Source organism: Malaclemys terrapin, chromosome 1 (assembly GCF_027887155.1).
Source record: "Malaclemys terrapin pileata isolate rMalTer1 chromosome 1, rMalTer1.hap1, whole genome shotgun sequence".
Classification (NCBI taxonomy): Eukaryota; Metazoa; Chordata; order Testudines; family Emydidae; genus Malaclemys; species Malaclemys terrapin.
In genome coordinates this window covers 115,617,618-115,636,543 of record NC_071505.1, presented here as the reverse complement: position 1 = coordinate 115,636,543, position 18,926 = coordinate 115,617,618, and the positions used below count along the sequence as shown (strand labels likewise).

Genomic DNA, 18,926 nt, shown 5'->3' with positions numbered 1-18,926 from the left:
TAAGAGAAACAAGTCTGTTTACATTTACGGGAGATAATGCTGCCCGCTTCTTAATTACAATGTCACCTGAAAGTGAGAACAGGCATTTGCATGGCACTGTTGTAGCTGGCGTCGTCGCAAGATATTGCCAGATGTACTAAAGATTCATATGCCTCTTCATGCTTTGGCCATTTTTCCAGAGGACATGTTTCCATGCTGATAACACTTGTTAAAAAAGAAGGCGTTAATTAAATTTGTCACTGAACTCCTTGGGGGAACATTGAATGTCTCCTGCTCTGTTTTACCTGCATTCTGCCATATATTTCATGTTATAGCAGTCTTGGATGATGACCCAGCACATGTTGTTTGTTTTAAGAACACTTTCACTGCAAATTTGACAAAATGCAAAGAAGATACCAGTGTGAAATTTCTAAAGATAGCTATAGCACTCAACCCAAGATTTAAGAATCTGAAGTGCCTTCCAAAATCTGAGAGGGGTGAGGTATGGAGCATGCTTTCAGAAGTCTTAAAAGAGCAACACTCTGATGCGGAAACTACAGAGCCCAAACCACCAAAAAAGAAAATTAATCTTCTTCTGATGGCATCTGACTCAGATGATAAAAATGAACATGTGTTGGTCTGCACTGCTTTGGATTGAAGTTTAGAAAGCACATCAGATCTCGGAGTGTAAATTACAGTGTTAGAATTCAGTTGAAAATCATGTCTTGCCCCACCCCTTTTGTATCTGTTCTATTAATGTTTTAGAAAGTGAAACTTTCCATCTAATGGAGGAATTCTTCATTTGCAATTGACATTTTTATATGCAAGAAATACATGTATTAATTGTTTAACTAGGTTGAGGACAGTGCAATACCTCAGGGGAAATACATATATTAATCACATGAAAATCTGAGGTCTGAAACAGACACCATAGATATGAGCATGGCTATTGTTTTTTTGCCTTTTTCCAATGTGTATATGAAACAGCTTTAACAACAAAGATAAAATGAACTGAACACAAGGAAGAAAAAGGGAAAAATCTGAACACAAGGAGTTTGATTCTGCAAGACACTGAGGGAGCTCCTCTGAGGCATTAACCACCTTCAACTTTCATCAGCTACAATCAGCAATTACAGCCAGATGCCATCAGCTGTTTTTGGCCATCAGGTCACAGTTTAGACACTCCGGCATTCATTGCCAAATTGTGGTCCCATTGAAGTCGATGGGCGTTTTGCCATTTTCTTTTATGAGACCAGAATTTCGACCTAAACTATAATGGTGCACACCTGCTCTGATGCCCAATATGGATATGGAGCAGCTGGTGGACCCACATGCTTGGGCTATGCATTGGTAGAAGGTGGTGTGCTCTGTCTGTTCTCTCTTATAAACAAGGGCCAAACATTTGTCTAATGGAAGACACAGTCAAAACTCCCATTGACTTCAATCAAATCATAATTTGACTTCTAAGGATTGATCCTATGCTCACTGAAGTCAATGGAAAAGCTCTTATGAGTGCCCAAAGCGTAGCCCCAGGGCTGAATAGAGTTCACAAGTTCTTTTAATATGACTTGTGGATGCTCCTTCCCTGGGACTCCAGGGTAAGGCTTGAGTCAGCTGTGGGTTTTATTTATTTTTGATTATTAAAAACTAACATGCCAATTTATTTGGAAATTAATTGCAACTTCAGGCGGAATGATTTGCAGTGTTTGTGTTCCCCTTATTTATTTGGATGGCCATTCTTTAAAGCAAATTACAGCCCTAGTTTATGTTCTCTTGAATGTTTCTGGAATCATCATTTTTAAACAAACCATGCACTGTACTTGTCGTGCTGTATGAGAAATAAAGAAAGTAAGGCATCGGATACAGAGAAATTGATCAAATCTCCTTGAGGGAAACTACCCTGGAAGAATACTTTGCAATCCTTCAATGCATAAAAGCAAAGTGCTGTGCAAACACTAACTAAACAAGCTTCTAAGCACACCGTGAAGCTAGGTAAGTCTTATCCTATCTTCTACATCCTTTGCTTTATCTCACACCTTTCCTCTCAAGACCTGTTTTAACGATCTACCATCAAAGGCTGATGGAACCAGTTCAGTTTGAGTGGACTGGGGTAGAATACTGCAAAAATGACCAACTACTCTACTGACAGTTTGGTAGAGAATTATAATCCTCCTGTCCTTGACTGTTGAAAGATTTGCTCCTAACACCCTCTTTCCTATCTTTGGCCTCATAAGACATCAAGAAATACTGATGGCCTGCAAAAGATGAAATACTAGGAACACAACAAGAAGCACATATGAGCACGTGCCACAGAGAGAGTTGTCATGTATCACAAGGAATAGTACAACAGTCTGGTCTATCTAGGGCTGAGTCCCACATTAAGCACTGGGAGTAAAGTCTGCACAGGAAGGTGCAATGCACATCTCCCCATTCAATGAGCCTGGCTCTTGTTTTAAAAGGAGACAGGTCCTATTTCTCTGCTGGTATAAATGGGCACAACTTTACTGACATCACTTTACTGGCACCTTACATTCGTCTTTATTGAATTTCATTTTGTTGTCTATAGCCCAGTTTCTCCAATTTATCAAGAGCCCTTTGAATTTTAATTCTAACCTCCAAAGTATTTGCAATCCTCCCTAGATTTGTGTCACCTGCAAATTTGATCAGCATGCTCTTTATTCCTACATCCAGGTCATGATTAAAGATGTTAAATAACACAAGACCCAGAAGAGATCCCTGTGGAACCCCACTTGAGACCTCCTTCCAATCTATCATCCTTCCATTAATAGCTACTCTTTATTTCCAGTTGTTTAACCAATTATGCATCCACTTAATGGTAGTTCTACCGAGCCTGTATTTCTCCAACTTACTTATGAGAATGTCATGTGGAACTGTGTCTAAAGTCTTGCTAAAGTCCAAGTATATAATGTCCACTGCATTCCCCCTATTCACCAAACTAGTTACCATGTCAAAGAAGGAAATCAAACTGGTTTGGCATGATCTGTTCTTGGGAAATCCATGCTGGCTGTCAGTAATCAATCCTTCATCCTCCAGGTATTTGCAAATGGAATGTTTTATACATTGCTCTAGTAGCTTCCCAGGTATCAAGGTCAAACTGACTGGTCTATAGTTCCCCGGCTCCTCCTTTCCCCCCCTTTAAAGATGGGGACTACATTAGCCCTTCTCCAGTCTTCCAGTACCTCCTATCATCCATAAGCTTGCAAATCTCAGTGGCTCTGAGATTTCTTCAGAACCCTAGGGTAAATGGCAACAGGCCCTGCTGACTTAAACTCATTCAAATTAGTCAGAAGAACTCTGCTGTGTTCTTTACTTGTCCTGATCTGCATTTATTTCCCTTTATTTTCTATAACAACTTCTCTAGTCATGGGGTCACGTTATTTTTTGTATGGAGAGTGAAGCAAAGTAGGTAGTGAGCAGTTCTGCCTTCTTATCATCTTCCGTTACCGGCTCACCTTCTCCACTGAGCAGTGGGCACACGCCATCCCTGATCTTTCATTTTTGCCTGACATATTTGTAGAACCCCTGCTTGTTGTCTCTAACACTTCTTTCCAGTTGTAACTCATTCCTTGCCTTGGCTTTCCTGACTTTGTCCCTACATACTTGTGCTATTCCCATGTATACATCCTTACTGACATGCACGTCCTTCCATTTTCTGTATGTATCCCCTTTGGGTTTTAGATAGCTAAAAAGCTCCTTGTGCAGCCACATTGGTCTCCCGTGGCTCGTCTTAGCTTTCCTCTGCATTGGAATAGCATCGTGTTGAGCCTCTAGTATTACATCTTTCAGGAACTGCCAGCCCCCTTCGACTCCTATAGAGTTGAAGGGGGCTGACAGGGGGCTCCTAGACCCACAAACACCACTTCCCACTTTCCAAAGGAAGTTGAGGGAACAGTGCTCTGGAGGTGGCTACTCTCTATGCAATTAGGGCCTTCTTTGTGTTCTGTGCTGGTACAGTGCCAAGCATAATGGAGCCCTGATCTATGACCGCTACTGAGATACAAACAACAAATAATAATGTGCCAGCAGGGGGAAATTCCTCTCCATAGCCAAGTAAAGACCTCAGGATTTGGACATTAGAACAAAGAGAAAGGGCATTAACTACTCCAATCTGCAAAAATCTATGTGAGTGTCTTACTCTCAACATTTTTAACAATTACAATGTTCTCTGTTTTCTAGGGTAACTGGAGATTCCTTGCTTATTTAAAGCATCATTTCCCAAACTTTTGAAAGCCAAATTCCCCTGCAGGCAAATGGCTCCCTACACCACTATCTCCGATTATTAAAGGCCTATGGATCTTAACTTGTACATCTGCCGTATCCCCCTCCCTCTGGCTAGTCTTATGTGGCCCCCACATCACCATAAAAATGTAGAGTTAACCAACAGGTTGGGTTATAGATATGATAGCTAGGGAGCTCACTAAATACTCAGAAAATAAATGCTGGTCCAGTTCACAGAGTGAAAGGTTTTCTTTTTTAACCCGTGTACCATTGGCTACATAATGGTTATATGGATGGTCCACTGGGTTCAATTCCCTGCTGTTCTGCAGACTCATCATGTGACATATCAGTGTCTCAGTCCCTCATCTGTAAAAGGGGGGTAACAGTAGTTCCTGATCTCTCAGGGGTGTGGAAGAGAAATACATTTAAGACTGCGAGGTACTCAGATACTACAGTAAAAGAAGCCATAGAGAGATATAGAACATAGCCCATGAACCCAGGCTACAAGCTGTATTAAAGCTCTGGCTTGAATTTTTGCAACAAAACTCTTCTCTTGTCAGTGCTTTGCATCCTCCCAATCCTGGGCCATGTGGGTATCATCAGAGTAAACATTACCAGTTTCCAATGGCCCTAAGGGAATTGATGGGGTTTAGAGATGGCTTGGCCATGGCTCTTGTGCTGCAGGGAGAGGGGCAGTAGGAGCCATATAGCAATTCTACATCACCACAGGATCTCCCTACACAAGGGGAATCCTCCAGTGGCTGGTTAAGCCAGAATTAGAATTGCTGTGTGTCACTAGAGTGGGATAGCCAAGGAGCAGAGCCTCAGTCTGTAAAGAGGAGGAACAAGCACATTGGACATGGAAGGGATGTGGTATTACTAGCAGCCACTCAGGTATGAAATGTGGATTGCTGGGTATCCTGGAGATTTCTTATCACGTGGAATATACAGCAAATGGCTGAACTGTCAAAACCAAAGTGCAAGCAGAGTAGAACTGTGGCCTTCAGCATTGGCTTTTATTTCCCCCGCCCCCCAAGTTGACTGCAGAAGATGAGCTAAGAGTCAGCATTAGGTAACAACAAAGCCAGGAAGATAGCTCATTGGTGGGGCTTCAGGACAGAAGAGGAAGGTGGTTAGGAATTTAGACATGTTAAGGAAACAATGTGCAGAGTTAATTACAGAGGAAAAGTACATAACAGTGCTATTTCTATAAGTAATAATGCACACTTAGGCAAGATTAACCACATGTTCTGTTATTTACATGCCCCGCTCATTGTGAAATACCCTTATTGACAGGTCATCGCTAGCATACATTATTCTTCCCGTCTCAACACATGCATGATACTTTGTCATACCTCAAATCCTCCTTCTTAAGATTGTTATCTGAAGAGGGGTTTTAAGAAAAAAAGGTTCCTGGCCTAGTTTGTCTCAAGTGTAAATATATATTTGCTTTAATTATGATGTAAGTATTGCTAGAAATAATACAACTGGTGGGGGAGGGGACGTCAAAGCCAATTGGGGCTGCAGATTGTATTAAAAAAATGTGTGTATGAACTTCTACGAGTCGGGAAATAAAAAGTGAACTGAATTACTTACTGGTTATTATACTCACATTTACAAACAAAAAACACATTTACCAGTGGGTTCGGTTAGACCCACCTCTGCATTGCAGTATTCAGTGTCACCAATTCCTTCTTAAAGTGATCAAAATTAATCATTTACATACCTAGGCTAACAAGTACAGATTCTTCCGGCCAGTCGGTTTTGGACCCATCGAGGAAAAAGCTGAGGACATGCTCATTCTGAAATCAAATTAAAAAAACAACAGAAATATTACATGCTGTGAATAGGTGGGGGAGGTGCTCCATTTTCCAACACTGGCCCCGAAGGGCTGGTTTGTCTCTTGCACATGCACTAGAGGAATAAGCAGGAAAGGGGAGCCTCTTCCCTCCCACTGCAGGGCCGCATTGCAGGATAGGGCCCTAGTACTCCCTTGGATGTTGCTCTATGAATCCAGATGCACATTTGCATCCCTGAGTGGGGTGTAATCACAGCCCCAGCTATCTGTGTAAAAACTGGGTTTGACAGCAGGCACTAACAAGGGCGCATGTTCCCCCTTTTTGGGGCAGCAGGAAAGAAGCACACCTGAGGGAATTGCACCTTGGCCCCATGAGCCATCCCGCCCTGTACTAGCTGGATGATTCAGGGACACTACATCTTTGCTTCTTCCCATCAGCATGCCTCATAACACCAAGGCCAAAACGTGGTCTCAGATTAGTGTTTCTAGCTGGTAAATATGCTGCAAAAAATTTCTTCACCACCCCCTGTATAACCCTCCTGTGGAGAGGAAGTGGTGCAGAAGGTCTTGCATTGGTCCCCTGCATGCAGGGTGAAATTCGCCCCATGCACTGGACCAGTGTAAGGCCTGTGGCACCACAGAATTTAAGAGGTGCAAATGTCTTCTGTTGGCTCTCTGTACCCTCTCATTGTAACAAGGCTAATAAAGAGTTAACTTCCTGACAGACAGAGGTCAGACGTGCAAATTGGAAGAAGACGATCATTTTTCACCACATTGTTTAAAGAGGCCTCACCTTTTGTGCTGGATTACAGATTTTATTTGTGTTAACTGACCCACAGTGCTCTAGTAAACAGATGTAAAAGGTAGCTGAATTCAGTTTTAGACCAGAAAAGCAATAAACCAAATCCCCTGGTCTCAAATATTGTGCAGTGCAATAAAAATGTGAATTTCAAAATGAACACTTATAAGAGTTCTGAATCAAAGCTGGACAGTAATTGCATTTTATTAGCTTTTTCATAAAGCAGCATGTCAGATTGTCCATGCTTTAATGTGGTTAGACTAGCCACGTTTATATTAGTGTTACCAGGATTGACACTATAACAAACTGGATGCTGCACAAGAGCCTTTTCAGATTCCAGCATTCAAATGTCACCAGCATTTTACAGGGCTAAGAGAAATAAGATGTCTCTTATCAACAGCATGTCCTGCTTCAGTTTGACAAAATGCAGCAAGAGACAAAAACAGAAAAAAGAAGAGCTTAATGACAAATGTAGCTCCTAGAGCAATTAACATCTGGGATTAGCAGACAGAAGCCCAAGGAACATATGCTCAGCATTCAGATATGATTTAACAATTTGGATTTATTTTGACATTTGCTTTTGCTTTTTATTTTGCTGTTTGAAAAATAAAATCTCCAAAATGCTTCTAAAAATGTCATTTTTCCTTGATTCAAATAGGAGAAGAAATGATTAGCAAGAAAATGCCAGTACTCCAGATAATGCCGAGTGTTGACAAGCACAAGGTAACTTTCATCTTCTGGGGATATCTCACATGTGAACACATACACTGCTTCAGGTAGTAGTGTCATCTTGAACTTTTATTAAACAATAGGGTTATTCCCTGTGGGACCCTTATTTGCTTTTTCTGCATAAGTGTCTGCAGGCAGGTGTAGGGAGACTCAGCGTTTGAAGGAGTATATTTTTGGCAGTTTATTTATTCCTTATTTAACAGTATGAAAAGAAAGCAGATAAATGTAAGTAGTCATCCTACCTTCACAAACTCGAGAGGACAGGTATGAGGAGGCAGAAGGAAGAATACCGTATGTTAACACATTTGAAAGGGAAATAAAAATTTTTTACTGAGTGTCCTGTCTTTCTACTTCCTCTTGCTTTCTCTTTCAACACTAGATGGGAAGATTTATATTGGTGACACAGGGAGAGTACTGAGTGGGAAGAGCAGAGGGTTATTTCAGGTTACCATAATTGCAAGTTCTCATTTTCACTAGTACCTGCAGCATCATTTAAGAGCACATGGCAAATGGTGCAAAATCCCATGACAGGCATAAACATAAAGGGCACCGTTCATCCCTGCTGCCTCATTATTCATTTCAAGGCATGAATTTGCCTCATTATTGATTTCAAGGCATGAATTTTGGTGTGTGTTTGTGTGAGAGAGAACAATGATGTATCCAGCATGGTAACAACACAAATAGGAAGACAAGAAAGGTTAGTGTTGACAAGTGAAAAGGAAAAAAAAGGGCCTCTGACAGCCCAGGACCAAAGAGCAGATTGGGTAGTCCACATAGGACATGTGAAAACACTGCCAAGGCCAAGGAAAAGATCTCCAAAGTATTTGTTGTAATAGGCATCCAGCCCATAACTGCTTGAGAGACTGCAACTGCTCAGCAAACTGCGTGTAGGCTGGGATCTTAAGTACTGGGAGTACATCTGCATAGTACAGGACACGCTCATCTAGTCTCCATTTCACTAAATAATTTAAACACATGCTTAGGTTCATCCCTATTCAGCAAGACACAAACACATGCTTAACTTTAGGCTTGTGCTTAAGTCCAATTGTAGTCAATGTCAATGGGATTTATGCATCTGCTTAAGTGCTTTGCTGAACAGGGACAGACTGATGTATTAGAGCCTGAGACAGCACATGTTAAATGAACCCATATATATGTTTTGTAAATGGTTGAGCGCCTGCATTCCATTAAAGATTAACTGCTAGTGATCAGAAGTGTTTGGTGTTGTTCAAATGGTTTTGGTGGCCTCAGTACATTTCCAGGTATTCATGTTACAAAGACACATCATCATGAGTGGCAGTAACTGACCCCTGTGTTGTCAATTTCAATATAAGCCAAGGAGTGAATTGACCACAAACACTCAACTACTCTTTCACAGAGAGAAATGTTCTCCCCAGGTCAGTAAGTTTAGTTTAAGTCCCTTAAAACAATGCCTGTACTAGGAATTTCAGGCAAATCTCCCATCATTGGTCTTATTTTTATCTAATAAAAATATAATCTGTAAATTCTAATGGTTGATGTTCACCCGGTTGAATGAAAACGTTGAATATTCTATTAGGGAAATCTCTGTTCAGAATTCATCAATATGCTCAGCTGTTAAAATTGAAAGGACCAAATTTCTGCTCTGAGGTACGCTGGTATAAATCTAGAACTCCTAATTCTACTGATTTTAGTGTGTATATTCTGGACTTACACTGGTGTAACACAGTAGTCTTTGGCCAGGCATCTCTACAGGAGCCTAAGCAAAAATTATCTTAATACTTGGGCAAATAAATTAATCATAGTCAGATTTCTAGCCAGCAATAATTCCAGTAGAAAAAGAATCAACCTGATCTGTTTTTTCAGCTGTCTGCCTATCTTCTCTACTCGTGTTAGAGTAGGCCTGGAGTCAGAGAACTCCCATGCTTCTGTTATAGTTCAACAGGCCAGAGAAGCAGCAGGAAAGAAATAAATCAGAAAAAGCTGACCCTGCTGCAGCTATGACATCTTCAGGAAATGAGAGGGGAAGATAGGAGACTTTGAGCCCTATCCATTTTGGCTCTGCTTGATTGCAGTGTGTACATGAAAAGTGAAAATTCAAGAAAGCCACCCACTTCAGACCCTCATTATTTCCATCACATTAGAGAGACCCCATGAAATGAACGCTGGAGCCATTTTCTGATTTCACTTGCATTGGTAAATCCAGGGTAGCTCCAGTGACATCACTAGGTTATTTTGGATTTACGCCACTATGTACATGAGGGGAGAATTTGGCCCTGGAGGTTATACAACCTTCCGCTATAGTTATGAGGGATTTCTTTGCTCAAGTAAAAGAAAGATGTGGAAATAATTAAAAATACAGGTATGTCCCTTTTCAATCTTAATTACTTTGATATTGCAAAGCATTAGTTAGACTAGCAAAAGGTGCAAAATTATCGGCCTGTTTCTCATTTATACTAAGGTTTTAAAGTGGGTACTTATGTAATTTACAGCCATTTCAATTGACACCCACTGTAAAGCATCTCTACATTACCAGAGTGGTGTAAAAAGACTTCAGTATAAGTGAAAATCAGGCCCTGTATGTTTCAGTGTGCTAGAATCACATCTGATATTAGCAGTACAATTTCAATGAAATCAATGGACTTTTATGTGCTTATACTAATACTGAATTTGGCCCAGTGTTTTTAGAAGTATCTTGTGGATAAGTAAAAACAATTGCACACAGGAAAACAAACCAACAAACTTCACCTTCCCCACAGCTAAGGTAGTGTAGTTTTGCTAATTGAGCTTTCTATGAATTTTTCGAAAACCCAACCCATCTGCCCCCCAAAACAAACCAAAAACCTTTATGCATGAACTCAGTGGGACAAATCAGGTATGTTTAATTAAACACACACATTTTGGCAGGATAGGAACTGAAATCTAAAATCTGTGACTGCATGAGCACACTGTAAATCCAATATATGGAAACCAAAATAAACACCACATATTTTTTAAACAAGAGATGAGAAAATAATCCGTGCCCAGCTGAGTAAGTTTATGAATTCTAAACAGCCAACCCTCACACACACTCAGGTACATAGATTGCTAGTTTCCTATTTATACAAAATATTGAGGACTGATAAATTAACATTACTTTATATTCAGTTCCATAATTGAAGTTAGGCTTTTTGTAGGCCAGGGCCAGCTGCAACTTCTCCCTTCAAACTACGCAGAAAAAAATCACCTCAGTCAACAACGGACATGTTGCTGCTTGACACAGGACCCAAGAGCTGACTCAATTAATGGTCTCTTAATTGGGTTTTGACTCCTTAGGGAGTGGACAGTCTCCTACAGCATGGCATTAAAACGATGAGCCACTGTGACAGCCCTAATTTATGTTATATATTATGGCTTTTGGATTGTTATGGACCTGCAACCTCCATTTAGCCCATCACTCAGCTAGAGTTAGCAGCGGGCATAAAAAATAAAGGCTGTCTGTGAATGTCATAGATTTGATTTATACTGAGATAATGTGCAATTTTGTTGTTCCCATGTTTCAAACCTTCAGTTTATTGTGTTTTGATGTTTCAACTAGTTTCTGGATTGCTCTCCCACAGTAAGACACCACTTGGCTGCTGTCATTTAATAAGGCAAAACTGCATGAGTCCAAATATTTCTGAACATGTTCTCACGTTTATCCATGATTATTGCCCCAGTATATGCAACTAACCAGCCAACCAGGATATAATTGGTGCAAAATTACAATACAGAGGAAGGATGTGTAGGGAAATTATATAGAGTCCCAAGGGTCTTCAGCCCAGCTGGGGACTCCTGAAGGTGGCTTGCCCTCTCCCCAAGGCTCTCAGCACCTCTGTCCTCTCCTTAATTTGGAGAGGAGGGGTGGAAGGGAGGTTTATGCCCTTCTTCAACAAGCGTGCTTGGTAGGGGAGCCCAGGCCCCCTCACTCCACCCGGCTCCAGCCCAGGGTCCTATGAGAGACAACAATATCAAGTGCCCTAGAGTGCCTTGAGGCAGCCTCCCTGGGTCATTTCCTACCATTCACCTCTCCCCAAACGTTCAAACTCTAACATAAGACAGCAAAACAACACAAAACAAACAAAAATTTGAACTTCAGCCCAGCTGGGATCAGATGCTAACCCCTTCCTTGCAGTGAGGGCTTCTGCGGCACCCTTGATCAGGAGCTCTCAGGGTAGGTATGTTCGCCCTCCCATCTGAACTGTCTGGCTCCCTTTTAAACTCCTCTTCCAGTCGGATCAGGCTCTGCAGGTGTAGGGGAGTGCTGTCACCTGGGCCAAGAACTGCTCCTTAACTCCTTCAAGTCTAGTGTGGGGTTTATAGACCCTGTCACAGTATGTGAATATACTGTATATTCCCTCCCCCTGCCATGTTAAATCATTTAACAGAAAAGGCCAGTCTTAAACATAACACTGTTTCAGTAATAGGCACTTAGTCTGAAAGGTCTGAAAAGCATGCACTCACATGAGTCAGTGAGATAGCTGAGTGTAGTCCAATTCTCTTTAATTCTAGATTTTTTAGTTACATAATGATAAGTCTGAGTTTGCAGTACCTCCTGCAAAAGCAGAACAAGAGTTTTCACAGTTGCACAAGGTGACAATTTATGTCTAGGCAATCAAGATAATCAGTTTAGAAATGGTAGACAGAGGTATTTATAATTAAAATCTCTTCCACTTTTTGAGTCTCCACAGCCTTAGCCCATGCCCTAGGTCTCAACCTGGCTAAAACACAATTCAGTAGGACAAAAATTGTCCAGTCAATAGATGTAAAAGACAAAGAGTTTCATTCTATAGGCATCTGCACTTTCAAGACACACCAAACATTTATTCTTCACAAACTCCTTAATTATTTATTACTACACATTTTTACTAATGCATAATAAAAATACAAGTAACTTTTGAACAGAGCACTATCATTAGATATGGCTTAGACTAGGCTTTCTAGTCGCATGAAAAAAAGGACAGATTTGACTGGAAAGTTGTCTGAGATGAGAAGACAGACAGACGCAAGTAAGTACAATCATTTTTTATCAAGAAAATCTCCTAACAAATACTTTCTGCTTGGAACTTAACCAAACATCCACTCTGAGGAAAGGGAAAGTTCGTACTATTTAAAAAACATGGATCTCTCAGCCATTAATATAAAGAAAATTACCCACTGAACCAGTCTCCTTGATCTAAATATGTTGGTATGTTCAGAATATCTAACATCCCCCGGCAGGAGAGCTACATTAAAGTAAAACATCCCAATTCAGTGGTTTTGGAACACCAGTGACTATATAAAGATGATCACTAGAATTACTGGTTAGACACATAATGGGTAGGAAGATAATATACAGTAACATTTTACAGATGAAAACTATCCACCTATTATTCCTTCCATTAATATGGGCCACTGAGTCTTGTACTCCATTAACTACAGCACATATTCTATTGTTAAAGATTAGTTTCTCTGTCATTTTAATAGTTGTCCCTAAACTCTCATCTCCTTGGCTCACAGCTCTTGTCTGCACTGGAACTGAACTCTGTGTATCAGCTGAACCACTGGTAAATGGTAAATTGTGCATCCACACTAACCATGTTTGTGCGCTTTAAGTTTTGTCCTCTATCCACAAGAGCACTGTTCTAAACAGTTTAATTTACAGTGTCCTCTGGGTACCTACCCTGCAATTCCCACTCAGCTCCCAGCAGCAGTGCATTCTGGGAGCTGACTCAAGGCCACTAGTGCTCTGTGGGATGGTAATGGGAGGATTAGATAAATTATTAAACAAGATGAGCGGCAATGTGTTCTAACTGGCTATTAGACCATTTCTGGGAGGGTGGGGTTGTGTGCAGACACAAAGGATTTTACAAATATTCAGAGGCGATGTGTGTGTGTGTGAGGGCATGCAGCTGCTTGGCTTGTACAACGCATGCTCACTAACATCTGCTGAAGCTGCTGCTCTCACTCTGCCCTTCCCCCCCCCACCGCCACTATTGGCAGGTACAGATCATCTCTGCAAATATTCAAGTGGCTTCTACCAGTTTAATTTCCCTAGTGTAGGCTATATTATAGTTTTTGCACTATAGTGCCTAGTCCAAATTGAAAGCCAGTCTATCTGAGGTAGGCCTAGAGCACAATTAAGACACAGAGACTTTCACTTCTAAGTCACTAGCCTGAAACATCCTAAGATCACTAATGACCAAAAAGATCTCACGTGAAAAACTGGTGGTCTTAGTCCCATTGCATTGTAAGGCAGGGACTATACATCACATAAAAGCTAACCCCAAAACTCTGAATTTTTATTGACAATCTCAGTAGAGAGGCCAAGGATGGAACTGACCTGGAGTCTGAAGTCTCCTCTCCAAGCCTGAGTGTTGCTTTATCATGTGGATGTTAGCTATCTTTGGAAATCTACTGACAGTTCCTATCTACTGCTGATCTCCAATCCAGGATTATGCATTATTATTAAAAAGAAAACAAGCTCTGATTGTTATTTCACCTGGCTAATTTCCCTTTCTTCTTACATTTCTACTGTGTGGGCACAGCTGCATAAATTATTGTGCCGGGTGAGTTTTCCTGTGCAGCAAAAATTTTCAAGATTTAAAAAAAACTGTCCATTCCAAATCAGATGAAAAGTCAAAATCTCAAAATTTTTGTGACCCTAAAATCAAACATATTTCTGTTAGATAATTTCAGTGTTTCATTTTGATAGTTTTGAAACATTCTGTTTTGATTTTGACCTTTTAAAATTCTTTTTTTTCTATTAACTTAAATTTGTAAATGAAAAGTCATTTCGAACCAAAAAAACAGAACCTTTTTTTTAGAAAATGTTGAAATGGGATGTTTTCACAATTTCAAAACTCCCTCCCCCCAAAAAAATAATTCTGAAATCAGGAAATTGTTGCAACTAATCCAAAAAGATTTGGTTTCCCTGAATCACCATTTTTGATGGAAAACATTCTGTCAAAAAATTCCCAGCCAGCTCTAATAAATTATTTTTCAATCGCTTTGTTGTCTGTGGGTGGTTAGTCCTGTTAAATTATACCATTGTTCCGCCTCAGAAATGGGTGTGGCAGTGTCTGGAGTTGTCATTTTATATAGGCTGTAGACAGCTTTGGGATTTGTTTGGCAGAAAGGTGCTAAAAACAATATAAGCTATTATATGGAAAATGATCACGTACATTAGACAGGTTGCTGGATCCATTCAATAACTGCTTCACATAGAGATTTAAGTCTTTCATTCTTTTGTGTTCAAGATCTGTAAAAGGTAAATGCCACCAGTGCGGAAACCTGAAACAGAGAACATGTACCCGTTTTATTTCTCCTGCAAATTGTTTCTTCTGAAAAAATATTATATTGTTTACTCTGTGTTACATAAGAACAGCAGGACATCTTTAAGATTTTGTTTTAATTATTATTTTTATTTAAGGAGAGGGACTGTGGTCCAGAGGGTGGGGCACTAGAATTGGACTCTGGAGACCGAGGTTCTGTTAATGACTTCTTGTGTGACCTTCAGCAAGATGCTTCAGCTTTGTGTCTCTCTTTCCCATCCCATCCTTTGTCTGTCGATTTCATTGAAAAGGCCAGATTTTTAAAGGTATTTAGGGCACCTAATAGGCACCTACTTGCATCTTTAGATGCTTATATACCTTTAAAAGTCTGGCTCTAAGTGCTTCAGGGAAAGGACTGTCTTTGTGACTGTACAGTGCCTAGCACTGATGTCAGCTGATGGCTCTAGGCCTACTGTAATAAAATACTACTATTTCTAATAATAATGAATGACAAAAAAGTATTAACGAAATCTTGCAGCCTCTCATTAGTAGCTTTGCTTCCTGCCTTGTCTCCAACCCCCATCTCTTCTGTCTATTTAGATTGTAAGCTCTTCAAAAAAGGTTTTGTCTCATATAATGTCTTTGTACAGGGCCTATCACAATGGATCCCTGATCCCCACTGTGGCCTGTAGGTGCTACCATAAAACAAGTAGTATATGAAAACACAATAGATAATAATGCTCTTTGATTGGATTTTATTAATATTAATTTTACTTTGGTTTAATAATTAAAAAACAATCTGGTAATTTTCTACATTGTGATCCTGTGCAAACTTCAAATTTTATAGCTATTGAAGATACCTAATATTTTAAATATTTTTTTCACTTATGTGTAGGGTGACCAGATAGCAAGTGTGAAAAATCAGGACAGGGGATGGGGGGTAATAGGAGCCCATATTAAAAAAAAAAAAGCCCCAAATATCAGGACTGTCCCTATAAAGTCGGGACAGCTGGTCACCCTACTTAAGTGTATTATAAAAGCTACATTTAAATCATTACATTCCTCTCCCTTCTTTACAGGCAAAGCATGGCTCGATCAGCCAGAAGGTTAGCTTTCTAACAGTGCACCTTATTGCATTACATTAACCTTGAACTGGAAGGACTATTTCTCTCTCAAGACGAGGGAGTGTATTGTGCGTCTCAGAAGAGCTATCTGGTCTAAATTGCATGTGAAGGTTTTGAGATATGGATTACTAATATTAAGATGAGATTGTTAAACTAATATTATGCTTTGTATCCTCTCATCTACACGATTTACAACAGTGGACGTTTCAATTTGATTGTATTAAATTTCTCATCACCACTCCAGGCATTTAACAATGACTCATTTACATTCTCCTTTTTCCAGTATAACCCTGTTTATCCTCTCAGGAGACACCTGAAAGCTTCAGATGAGTAGAGAGCCAGCCAGCAGTCCAACACAGTGAAATGACACTTGGACAGACTTTTGAGAGCCTGCTGGTCAGATCCTTACTTTGAACAGGCTGTACCCAATTCCAGAGCTCAACGAAAAGCCGCCACTAGCTTTTAAAAGGCCAGCCAGATTACAACACATTGAGTTGTAGTTTGCAGCTGTACAGAGAAACACTGGCTAGCTCTGCAGACCAGCTGGTTGTAAAAGTCTATGCAGGCAAATGACATTCTCATCTAGTGAAAAACTGAATGACTTAAGTAAGTTAAACCTAATTACATCTCTATGTAACGATTGCTAGATTTTTCAAAAGGTTTGTTTGCTACAGAAGGTCATTATATGAAGGATACATTGATTAAGTTGATATTGAAAGCCTATTGTAGATATTGCAACTAGCAGTAAAACACTTTTTCAAAGACTGAGAGACTTTACAGATGGAAGCTTATTGACGGATAGATCTCACAATCTTCGTAAGTGCTTTGTCCAGCCTAGTTTAAAATGTGCCTGTTAAGGAGCTTTTTCTCACTTCCTGCAAGCATCTAGTTTACAGTCCATATATCCAATTATCACACCTACATTTTTATTTGTTTAAGTAAAGTTCTCCCGTGAACATATACATTTGAGGAAGGGGAAAAATGAAAAAAATCATTGATTTGATTTCAGGATAGTTCTTAATGATATGAAATATCCTGAAGCAATTTCTGCCTCATAAAACACTTCTGCACAAAATTCAAGTAAGCGATCTGTCTGCTGTTAGTAGGTGAAGAACTAAAGAGACAGTGGCAAAATAATGTACTTCCACCATTTTGGTTATAATTATTTGTATTATAGTAGCATATAGAGGTCCCAACCAAGATCAAGACTCTACTGTGCGAGGCATTGTAATAGACAAGATGGACAAAGAGTGGGAGGTAAAGTGACTTGCTCAAGGTCTCACAGCATATCAACAGCATAGATAAGAACAGAAGCCATGTTTCCTGACATCCAGTTCAATACTCTATCCCCAAAACCCAGAGGCCACATTGAGGCCTCAGGAATGCAGCTGTAATTCTCATTGACTTTAACTGAATGGCTGAGGGAGGAGGCAAGGCAAGAATTAATGGTCATGGTTTTCAAACCTCAAGTAAAGCATAGGGGTAGCCTTGTGACCTCCTTGGTGTTCAGTCTTTCTTTAAAATACCTTGCTTTTGTTGAATTGTGTGTAGAGCTGAAACTAAAATCCCAGCTCTGAATCCACTTGAGGTTGACGAAAATTTGGATCTGAACTTTGGAGCTGACCTCCAGCTTTCTAATAGGCAAATAAACAAAAGCTGCAGACCTGAACACCCTGGAACTTCATGGAAATTCAGATCTGCTTCCAAACTTTGTGGCTAAGTGACATCTTTGTTTTATAAAATATGTGGTTTTGTGTGCAAACTGCCTTTTTTGTCATCCTTGTTAAAAAAAAATTAAAATCCTCTGTAGATAAAGTGACAGAATAGAAGTGCTTCTTTGGAAGTGCTGTGGTCTGACTTACAAATAGGGGTTGCAGAACATGTTTAAACACTAAAGGAATGATTTTCAGAGATGCCGAGAACTCACCTCCCGTTAATCATCATTCATTATTCACTGGTGTAGCAAGTACTCAGCGCATCTGAAAATCAGGCCTAGGCTGTATTTTTTCTTCCATACAATCTATTAATCATCATCTTGGAAATCTGGACCTACACCATTTTTAGTGTTCGTAACAATATTCATGGGAAAATTCTTTTCAAAGTTAAAAATCACTCATTTTGTTTTTTAATCATACAGCTTCAAACTGATATTGTAGGTACATGATGGAACAGGCCTTTTTCCTTCCTCTGAAACATATGGCACTGGCCAGTGCTGGAGGTGTGCACCACATAGACAGACTAATGTTCTGATCTGGTATAGCAGTTCCAATGATAAGACCATAGTAAGGAAATAATTTGTCTTTTTATTTATTAAAATCAAAGCTGGAATACACAAAGATCCTCAAACTGGAAAACATCCATTTTTAAAAATGCTGTTTAACTTAAAAGAACATTTTAAAGAAAAATTGTCAAGAGAATTCACTCCTGGGACAAGACCATGTGGTGACAAGTTATTGCTGGGACTGAATTTTGATAGCAAAGTTATGTAGCTCTTAAACAGGTTTAGAATGAGGAATTGACTTTTTGAGGTTTGTGGAAAACACATCCTGGTAATTTAAAAGCCTTGCAAGCACTTTTTAAATTCTATTTTAAAAATGTTTTACATGAATAATAGCTACTAATATTTTAAAAAGTCACATTACAGATTTGGATAGATTTATATAATTTTAAAAACTCCTTTTCCCCCTTTCAAATGTCTGTGCTCATGAAGAACACTGATAGAAATAGCTGCTTTTTGCAATTTTATTTTATAATTCAATAGTTAGAACTATGAATGGGGTCAAATGGAAACCCTGATTCAAATACCCTCGAACTTTGGAGATATTCAGATCCCAATTAGAATATTGCAACTAGCCTTCAAATTATAATCTGCCAATCAAAACTCCAGATCTGAGTAATGAGAAACTAAGGGATCTGAATCTTTCCTTCACCTTTCTCTAGAATTAACCTGTTTCACATTTTGGGGGAAGACAGAATTCGGATATAAAATTTGTGGTTGTTGCCCATCC

The 18,926-nt window shown here is 39.7% G+C and overlaps 1 protein-coding gene across 3 annotated transcripts in view; it reads right to left on the bottom strand.

Annotated features, from left to right (window-relative positions):
- Nucleotides 1–18,926, bottom strand: part of PIK3C2G (phosphatidylinositol-4-phosphate 3-kinase catalytic subunit type 2 gamma) — a 293,772-nt gene that overhangs the window by 46,214 nt on the left and 228,632 nt on the right. For all 3 annotated transcript variants that reach the window (XM_054036231.1, XM_054036253.1, XM_054036242.1), the window contains exons 29-30: nucleotides 14,705–14,813; nucleotides 5,945–6,020 (exon numbers count right to left, since the gene is read on the bottom strand). In XM_054036231.1, the coding sequence (XP_053892206.1) occupies nucleotides 5,945–6,020; nucleotides 14,705–14,813 (185 nt within the window). The remainder of the gene's footprint in view (nucleotides 1–5,944; nucleotides 6,021–14,704; nucleotides 14,814–18,926) is intronic.